General features: G+C 40.9%; 1 protein-coding gene across 4 annotated transcripts in view; it reads left to right on the forward strand.

Moving 5' to 3' along the window:
* The window catches only part of NEIL3 (nei like DNA glycosylase 3), a 58382-nt gene extending 48285 nt beyond the window's left edge, over nucleotides 1-10097 (forward strand). For 3 of the 4 annotated variants that reach the window (XM_058719928.1, XM_058719929.1, XM_058719932.1), the window contains 3 exons: nucleotides 1726-2146; nucleotides 7989-8163; nucleotides 9620-10097. In XM_058719928.1, coding sequence (XP_058575911.1) covers nucleotides 1726-2146; nucleotides 7989-8163; nucleotides 9620-9802 — 779 coding nt within the window. In that variant the 3' untranslated portion in view covers nucleotides 9803-10097. The other variant, XM_058719930.1, reaches the window with a different exon arrangement.
* Nucleotides 10098-10662: the final 565 nt, after the last annotated feature.

Raw genomic sequence — 10662 nt, forward strand, 5'->3', positions numbered from 1 at the left:
TTTTTTTTTTCTTAAACGAGGAGTGAAAACATGCTTGTGCTAAAAGAGTATGTGCCTTTGTATCTCAAAAAAATGAGATGATCACATCTGTTCTCTACTATTTCTAATGAATTATTCAATAAAGCTTTGTTTTATGCAGATTTCAGCAACTTTTGAGTTTGTTATTCAGTCCAAGCACTTCATAAACTGAAAGGGAGGATTTCTGTAAGAATATCTTTGCAGGTGGAACAGAAAAATGCTGAATTTTTTCTCTTCTTTATCCTTCCTACCCCTTGTTATTAAAATCTTTACCCAGACAATTGTACTGATTTCATTGAAATCCTTTAAAATAACTCTTTTTACAGCTCACAATTTCATGCGTTCAGAGAATGTAAAACCTCAGAGCGAACCCGTGATTAGGAACCAGCTCATTGATGCAGTTTCTATTGTGTTCTCAAAGTGTTCTCTCTCCCTTCAATTAGAGATGAGAAAGTTCATTCTTGACTTATGGACCCCACATTGTGGTTGCTGTCACAGGGTGTTTTGTTCTCGGGGCGCCCCACCCCTTGCACAGCATTGCTGGAAGGGACCACGCCTCCTTTTTCTATCCACTCCCCCCGTTCAGTATCTTTCAGCACAGAGCCCTCAGAAGACCACAGTCTGAGGCCTCCTCATTCATTCCAACATTCTGAAACGCCTCTCTGCATCCCATTAACTATTTTCTTGTTATTTTTCTGAGTATGAAAGACTACAATTTAGAACATAGTATGGATTCCAAAATGCTAGGATGCTTTGTTGAAGCATTTTTAATTAGTGTCAAGTCTTTGTAATTCATCTTAGTCCAGTTTTAATAAGGCTTTCCCATTATGTGCCATTCACAGAAAGGGGAAAATGGGTGATGGGCACTGAGGAGGGCCCTTGTTGGGATCAGCACTGGGTGTTGTATGTAAGTGATGAAACACGGAAATCTGTCCCCAAAACCAAGAGCACGCTGTATGTTAGCCAATTTGACAATAAATTATATTTTTAAAAAAGAAACATTTTTAATTAATGTCAAGTCTTTGTAATTCATCTTTGTTTAATTTCAGTAAGCCTTTCCCAATATGTGTCATTCACAGAGACATTCCTGATAATCCAGAGACAGGCCTCTAACTGCTGATCTATATACCATCCCTTAATTACCACTGCTTTATTGTGTTGCCTAATAGGATCAAAATTGGTAGCTGAATGACTTTTAAATGGTAAAAAAATAATAACAAGCAAATATAAATCTTTGTTAAAGCCACCTCTGCGCTGCTAGGAGTTGGTGAAATATTGCCCTTTCTATGATACTTTATTTCCTAACGAGAAGACAGTTAATCCTGAATTGTCCAAACTAACTGTGTTGATAGTACTATGCATTCAACATCATAAGTGAACTAAAAGTTTTAACGATATAAAAAGATGTTTCGGGGCACCTGGGTGGCTCAGTCGGTTGAGCATCCAACTTCGGCTCAGGTCATGATCTTGCGGTTTGTGGGTTCGAGCCCCGCATCCGGCTCTGCGCTGACAGCTCGGAGCCTGGAGCCTGTTTGGGATTCTGTGTCTCCTTCTCTCTCTGCCCCTCCCCCACTCACGCTTTGTCTCACTCTGTTTCTCAAAAAATAAATAAATGAAAAAAAAATTTTTTTTTAAAAGATGTTTCAAATAGTCAATATATTATCACACTTCTAGGAACTCTGAAGTATCACTTCTCTCTCCTTCCAGATTCAGTAATCAACAATGAAGACAATTCTATTGCCTTTGACAGCTTAGTGAAGTATCCTTGTAATAGTTTTGGAAAACCAAGTACAGAGGTGAAGGTCAACAGGAGAACAGTATTTGGAACTACAACCCTTGTCTTGACCGATTTCAGCAGTAAATCCAGTGCTTTGGAAGGAAAAACAAGCCAAAGTGGGATACTAGATAGAGAATTTCAAAACTCTCCTCCGACTGACATGTGTTTTAGGGATCCACTGCACCCCTCCAAGGAGAGAGCAAACCATAGAACTCAACCATCTAACAGAGTAAACGGATCACCTACGGCCTGTTCTCAGTCCAAATTATTTAGTCCAGCCTATAAAAAGTTAAAAACAACCCACTCCTCATCACCAGACCTCAAAAGCGGTAGCCCTGGATTTTCTAACAGGTATGGTACCTCTAACCTTGATCTTGAAGGTATTTGCATTAAGTTTTGAGAAGCAGAAGAGTCGGCCCCTGCTAAGGAAGCTGCATTGATGTTGGTAAGGTGAATCAAACCCGGAAAGATGACTATAGCCGTCTCCTTCCCGTGTTTTCTCTAGCTTATGATGTTAGGGAAGGGAAGAGAATGAAAAACAGAATTTTCTGCATCTATCTGTAAAAAGTTATTTTATTCTTTTTTTTTTTTTTTTAAGTTTATTCATTTTGAGAGAGAGCACAAGTTGGGGAGGGGCAGAGAGAGGGAGAGAATCTCAAGTAGGCTCCTAGTTGTCAGCGCAGAGCCCGACGTGGGGCTCAAACTCACAAAACCGCGAAATCACGACCTCAGCCAAAATCAAGGGTCTGGCTCTTAACCAACTCAGCCACCCAGGCACCCCCAAAGTTACTTTATTCTGACTGTAACCATGTACGTGCTCAGTACAGAATATTTGGAAAATACTGCAAAGTATAAAGAAAAATATCACCCGATAGCAATTACCACTGTTAGCATTATTTTAAAACATTTTTTAATGTTTATTTTTGAGAGAGAGAGAGACAGAACGCGAAGTGGGGGGCAAAGAGAGAGGGGGACACAGAATCCGAAGCAGGCTCCAGGCTCTGAGCTGTCAGCACAGAGCCCAAAGCAGGGCTAGAACTCACACGCTGTGAGATCATGACCTGAGCCGAAGTCAGAAACTTAACCAACTGAGCCACCCAGGTGCCCCTGCATTTTTTTTTATATTTCCTTCCAAAGAAAGATAGTTCTTCCAAAAGGGAGACTATTAGTCATGAGAGTTTAGTATGTGTCTTCTAAAGAGAGAGAGAGGAGATACTTTCAGCAGCATTGCTGCCGAAGAAGGTGGCTGTATTCCAGCCGTGTGGGATGGTGTGTGTTTCAGCCACGAAGGCCCAGAGAGCGTGTGTGCCACAGTTGTAGCTGAACTTGAAAAGTTGTCATTGCAAATTCGTGAATACAGGCAGACCAGGTATGTTTTGAGACTCTGACCTTCCCATCTAGAAGCAGCCTCCCAATGGCTGTCGCTGGAGATAGAGAAATTTTACTAAACGATGTCCCCCTTCTGTGATTACGGCAGCACCTAGAACTACCTGTCCACACTCTCTAGATCTTTATCTGGGGCTTCTCTACTCTGGCCACCTGCTCTTGGGCCTCCATCAGAGAGAGACATGTCTCCACAGTTTCTTTTTCAAGCTGTGTTTTCCTTTTTCCTTCAGAAAGCAGGTGCCGTACATCCTGCGTTTTTAAATAAAGTGAAGTTGGAGCGTTTCCTTCCCATGGGTGTTGTCTTGCCAGTGGGAGAGAGGCGGAGGGAGAGTTGGTGTGCGTGGGATTTCATGCGATCACAGCGGGATTTGCGTTACTGGCTTCTCCACCGATGGGCTGTGTCCTGGCTGAGTGGAAGGTTCTTCCCTTGGGCCGCACCACCAGGGGCCACTTGATGTGCAGGCCCAGACCAGGCTCTGGGAACCCTTCGTTCGAGCTTACTTGCTAACAGATTTCCGAGGCGGTGTGTGGTCAGTACATGATTTTGTCTCCAGTTTCCTGTCACGACACTAAATTTGCCATCGGTTAGTCTTGATGATTTCTCCTTGACCGTCTCTCAAAAAATCTCATTCACAGTCATTTATAATATCTGTTTTAACTTGTGTCCATAATACTAAGAAATGGCAGATGTTTGAATTAAGCTATGGAGGCCAAGCATTTAAATGACTGGATCAGGACTAACTTTACATTTTAATCCCAGTTAACATCTAATGAACTTTAATCAGAGGTCATGAAGGAGGTAGGGTCTGGAGCATCTGAGTTGGGAGACCATCCTGTAAGAAAGTCATTTGTTAAGTCTTTTCTGTAGCTTAAGAGCAAAGATGTAGATGTGATCATTTTAGTGTTGTGGCATTCTTTGTACTCAGCTGAAATATCTTGGCATATTTTTGTTTCCTTAGTGCTTTGTAGAAAATCTTAGACAATTTAACTAATGAATTAGGGATTTAAAAAAACATTACTGTAACCTTAAATTTAAACGATTTCTTCATAAGCCATTAGTAATAGGGTCATATGATTAATCACAGTGCATAACATTACTTAGAAACGCCGCAGCCTATGTATGTGTTGAATATAAGAACCCCAGGACTGAGACTCTAAAATCAATCAAGATCAACTAGCAGAATATATGTCAAGTGATGAAATACATTCACCCAGCAGCCCTTCTGCACCCAGCTACTTTACAAGGAATAAATTGCAAATTACTGTCATTTATTTCATTTTTCTCCTTGTCTGGCAGCTTCAGTGTTCATCTTGTGGACAAGATGCCCAGCAGAAGCTCACAACCTAATAGGTGAAAACAGGTGGTCCACTCAGAGAATTTATAGGCAGTTTATTTTTTTCTTTAATAATTATATGGTAATTAATTCGCCTTTTGTTCTCTTAATTACTGATCCCATCACTACACTACACGATACGTGCTCTGTTGGCGAGGCATATTTTCGGATTGGTCTTTGGATATACCGGAGTTTTATCCAGTGACCGGATTATGAATTAGATGGTCGAACCAGTTTTTTAGCAGTTGAGAGTACCTGCTAGAAACAGTTTAAAGCCTTTGATCCAATTAGTGTAAATACAGAACAAAACACAGTGGTACATATTCAGAGAATCCATGTGTTTGTTTGGGTGAAGGTTTCTCCTGAGCTGGTGCGGAGGTTTGCTTGGGTGAGGAAATAAAACTGGCGGAATCACTACCATTTTCTCACGTCTGTTACATCAAGGTTGGCAGAGTGCCACCTCCAACACCAGGGAAACACCCCTTATTCATGCTTCCTGTAACCTTCAGGGTATTCGATCCCCAAGAGAACCACCTGGGGCCAGCTAGGATGAGTCATTTTACCTCCCTGTGTTTGTTTTCATTCTTGAAATGCCACTGAGCTACAAAATCTACATTCAGTGAGACTGAAGGGTTCAAAAAAATGTAGACAGTGGTTTTATTATAAGGAATCACCCTATCTGTAAAATTAGTTAAGCCATGATGAATTGAGCATTGAAAACCTATCCATTTTAAAATTACACAGTTGTGCATGGTGATGTATTCTCTCTTGAGAAGAGTTTTTATCTGAGCTGTGTTCAGTGTTATTTATTCATTAACAAATATTTATTGAAAACCTATTATGCATCCAGCGCTGCTCAGTTCAGATGACTTTTGCTTTAGGAAACTACGGTTGGCAGAGCCAAATCCAGCCTCCCGCCTGATTTTATAAATAAAGTTTTATTGGAACACATTCCATTCCCGTTGGTTTCCATAGTTTGCATGGCCGCTTTTCATGCTACAATATCAGACAGAATTGAGTAGTCGCAACGGAGACTGTTAAGACCCACAGGCCGAAAATATGTGCTATCTGAAAACATTTGTCAACCCCGATCCATTAACAGACCATTTATAGTCTATTAATGTTCAAAGTGATGGTCCTAATTATAAAATAAGTTGAACTATTCTTATGCTAAGTTTACCTAAGAAAATGTTCTGCTACAGTTTACAAAGTTCTTAAATAATGATGGAAACAAAGAGGAACCAGGAAGTCCTCGATTCCTCAGAACATTTATCCTGGATGATGTTTTCTATCATAAAATTAAGATTAGCTGTGCATATTTAGAGTTGATGCGATCACAGGTGGCATCAGTATCTTGGTTACGTTCACTCTGCTTCACGACTCAATGTGCATACGAATCACCTGGGAATCTTGTTAACATGCAGATTCTAATTCAGTAGGCGATCTGGAGCAGGGTGGATAATTCTGTATTTCTTTTACTTTTTTAAGTTTATTGATTTATTTTGAGAGAGAGAAAGAAGGGGGGAGGAGCAGAGAGAGAGAGAGAGAGAGAGAGAGAGAGAGAATCACAAGCAGACTCTGCCGCACTGCCAGTGCTGAGCCTGACAAGGGGCTCGATCCCACGAACTCTGAGACCATGACCTGAGCCGAAACCAAGAGTCGGACGCTTCACAGACTGAGCCCCCCCAGGCTCCCCCAATTCTGTGTTTCTCAGGCTCTCCCAGGTGATGCCGATGCTTCTAGTCAGCAGCCCATACTCTGAGTGCCAGGGATAAGAGAGCATATGGCTGTTGTTTTTCTTTAGCTTTATACCAAGGAAGAAAATGGAATGAAAGACAGAAATGAGGAGCCAGAGGGGACCCCTGGAGCCTTTTATCCCCAACTGAATCCTACCTTCCACCCTTCCACTTTGCCCCTCCCCAGGAAAGCTTTACTAGGAAAGAGTTTAAACCTCTCTTGGCTAATATGGAACTCTGGAGATTTCTAGGTTGAAGCAGATGGCTTGGAAGTGTTCAACTAATTGTTATCTAAGACAGCCACTTCCATAATGTAGAAAACTGTTTGCAAGTGTGTATTTTTTTTTTTTTATAAGAAAGCATCACTTCACTCCTATCAATATTCTTTACCTTTTTTTTTCTTTCTCTTAACAGTTTCTTTAAAAGCACATTTATGGTCTACTTGCTTTGGTGTCAGTGTTTTTTTTTTTTTATTAAAAAAATTTTTTTTAATGTATTTTTGAGAGACAGAGAGAGACTGAGCGTGAGTGGGAGAGGGGCAGAGAGAGAGAGGGAGACACAATTCCAAGCAGGCCCCAGGCTCTGAGCTGTCAGCACAGAGCCCGACTCGGGGCTTGAACTCATGAGTAGTGAGATCACGACCTGAGCCAAAGTCAGACGCTTAACCGCCTGAGCCACCCAGGCAGCCCCACATTTTTGATGTTTCTTGACTTCTCTGCACCACCTAGATATTTAACTTCTCTTGAAGTTAAAATTTTAATGTATCCTCTTTTGGAAGGGGCATCGGAAAAATGGAGGGAGTATGGAAAAGAAAATCCTGTTGCCTTCCAGCTTTGCTATTTCTGGATGTTAATACAGTTGATCCTAATTGTGGGGGAGAATAAAGCTTCCCTACTGGCTTGACAAAATACACATTTCTTCTCTGCCAGGCAGCCCAGGCCTTGCTGAAATATGACTGCAACTATTATAGTAGCCTTGGTCAAAGAAAAGCGTAGAAAATTGTCTTTAAAATGGACGATAGAAAGACTGATCTTTTTGGCCTTGTCACAGCCATCCACGAGAGCTTGCTACCGATGAGGAAATAATTAGAGAAGACTGTCATTCTAGTTACTTTGGGGGCTGGGGAGCTACTGAACTTGAGAATATTTTAGAGGAAATGAAAGTGGCCACCCTATACTACTGAGTAAGGGAAGAACCAGTTATCACAAATGAAAACTAAGGAAAGTAGGTATGCTGGGTACACATTTCAGCTGTTTTCGTACTTCAGAAATGTTAATTGCATGCTTTGGGTGCACAGGTGGCTTTGGAGGTAAGTTAGGATTACCTGAAAAAAACAGGAATTAAACAGATGTGGTAGCAGTGTGTGGAATGACGTGCCATTGACCCTGGTCCCCTTTTTGGCACCTCGTCTTTATACAAGCAGAATTTTTTTTTTTTTTTAATGTTTATTTTTTGAGAGAGAGAGAAAGAGAGAGTGAGCAGGGGAGGGGCACAGAGAGAAGAAGACACAGATTCTGAAACAGGCTCCAAGCTCTGAGCTGTCATGACAACACAGAGCCCCATGCGGGGCTCGAACCCACAGACCATGAGATCATGACCTGAGCCGAAGTCTGACACTTAACCGATGGAGGCAGCCGGGTACCCCGGTACGAGCAGAATTCTAATGCAGGGGAAGGCGGTGGGGATTATCCCTTTAGCGCTGTTGGGCTGTAGTAACTTTGTAACCTGTCGTTACAGTGAACTTGGAATTAACATGACAGATGGTACCTGTGCATTAAATGCTGGCAGTCCTCGCTGCGGTAAACACAAGCGCCTGTGTGTTCTACGAGTTGTGCGGAAGGATGGCGAAAACAAGGGCAGGCAGTTTTACGCTTGTCCTCTACCTAGACAAGCGCAGTGCGGATTTTTCCAAGTACGTGTAAGATTTTTTCAAGCTCGCTGTAGTGTCATCACATGCTTCCATTATTAAGATGTAATGAGTAGCGATCTTGTTTTCCGCTTTCAGCTTTAAGTTTTATTTATTTAATTTGTTCACCTTTAAATTTTAAAGAGCCACACTGACATTCAGTCTAAAGCCTGAATGTTGAAGAACATAAAACTCAAGGAGCTTCATCAGAAACTGAAAAACTAATCAAATAATAGCCGTTAGATGATTCTGGTATAGCCCGTGTGTAACCACAGGTGCAGATGTGTGGTCCTTGGTTTATAAAGGTAGAAAGGGACTGAGTGATTTACGCAGGTGGCGAATAATTCAGGACACAAACGTGTTTTTCCTCCCTTCCACAAAACCTTTGGTGTATGCCCTGGGGAGAAGTACACGGGGGGGGGGGGGGGGGGGGGGGGGGGAATCACAGACATACCCTGGATTTACAGTAAACGTAGTGAATCCTATCACACAAGCTTGCACAACAACAATTTAGATGTAGGGCGGTTCCTCACCCCTTGCCGTTCTGGGAGCGTGTCCCTGGAAGTGAAGACAGGACAGGACACTAGAGTCTGGAGTCCGTCTTCCTCCGACTCACCTTCTGTGTTTCTCAGAATGTGAGTCTCTCACTATGCTGACTGGTTTCAATGTTTAAATACATATTTCTCCAACCAACTGCTACATCTGGTGCATAACTGCAAATACTGATCTGTCTCAGTGCTGGAGCAAAAATTTTCTGACTGGGCTTACTGAGCTTGAAAACCTCTGTCTTCAGTGTGGTACCTTCCTAAGGAATTTTCCAAGGAAAACTGGATAATGACTGGGTCTGAACCCCTGCACGAGCAGTGACTGCATCCTACTGAACTGACAACATTCCCTCAAGGAGCTTTCGTAGACATAATGGAAAAAATATTAGGTAGAAAATTAATAATATTACAGCCTGCTTTATAGTTCCCTTGAGGCCAATGTTTATAAGAGTAATACAATGGAATCTGCCTAAATTCATCCATGTAATTCTGTATTGGATTCTTTTTATTCCTAAGAGATGAAGGAAGGAAGTTGAGTATTAAAATCATAACAAATCTTTGATCTTAATCGGTTTAACATAGCAGAAACACTGGTGATGGCTTTGCAGCAAGATGCTGATCGTTCTCAATTATTTTCAGTAAAGCAAGAGAAGCCCTGTAAACATGTCTGTAGACAAAGAGAAGCTGAGCATTTGGGCAGTTTTTTGTGTGATTCAAGCAAATTTGCAGGAGAGATGCTTCGTACAGGATGCAAGCTTTTTTCAAGGGCAAGCACTAATGACTTCTGTCTATTTTCCAATGTCAGATTAACAGTGGCAGGGAACACGGGATGCGCTAACCAGATGCACCCAGGCTTAGGCTGTACGTGTTTCTAACCTGCATCCAAACTTCCCAATCCTTCTGTTTTAACCCTGTAGTGGGCGGATCTGTCCTTCCCATTCTGCAACCATGGCAGACGCTCTATCATGAGAACGGTGTTGAAGATTGGACCCAATAACGGAAAGAATTTTTTCGTGTGTCCTCTTGGGAAGGCAAAACAGTGCAATTTTTTCCAGTGGGCAGAAAATGGACCAGGAATAAAGATGATTCCAGGATGCTAATATTTTCTCCTTCTGTGGAATATCTGGCATTTAACGCCTTTAAACCATACATAATGTTTAGTTCCCTTTTGTTTAATAGAAAGGTTGTAGAACATCCTGGCACATTGTATAGTGACAGTAATATATGAGAGCTGTTCACTTTTTTTTTTTTTAATGTATGCTGCTTTCCATTCTTGGCTGTGTATTTTTTTTACCCTGATAAAGGCTATATGTGTTCCATCGAATGTATAGTATATTCCACTTATCATGTTTATATAATGCATTTAATAATGACAATAAAGAATTTTTAGTGTGCTCTTGGCCTCTTGTAACTTCTTTGGGGAAGCATTGATTGGTTTTTGGTTTTTTTCTTTTTGAGAGGATTATGTAGTCCAGTGAAATAGCTAATTACTTTGTCTGCAATGAGTCATTTTCTCAGGGATTGCCACTCTTCATAGCATATGATTAAAGGTACTTCTTGTTTTCGTAAATGAAATTTAAGATGAGATCACCTCTGGAAAAGAATATTTCTGTATTCTTTTCAATAACATCAAGTTCCTCTTAGACATCAGAGATAAGCCAAATACTTGGATAGCTTAATACATTTTCATGGAAACTTATGGAGATTCAGAATATAAAAGTAACATTTAAGAACAGAAGAAGTAGTCTGTATATCTTTAAAAGAGAAGTTGATTTAAATGTTTCTGATTGATTTTAATATCTGAAATTAATTTTTAAAAATAAGTCCATTTATAAAGCTTAATACTGTGCTTTTATTTTTTTATTTCTCATTTTAGTTTCTCTCCCTTATTTTATCCCCTCAAATTTAGTGCAGGTAACTATATAATTAAAGAAAACTTCAATGTTAGGTTATTTCTGCA

Source organism: Neofelis nebulosa, chromosome 3 (assembly GCF_028018385.1).
Source record: "Neofelis nebulosa isolate mNeoNeb1 chromosome 3, mNeoNeb1.pri, whole genome shotgun sequence".
Taxonomy (NCBI): Eukaryota; Metazoa; Chordata; class Mammalia; order Carnivora; family Felidae; genus Neofelis; species Neofelis nebulosa.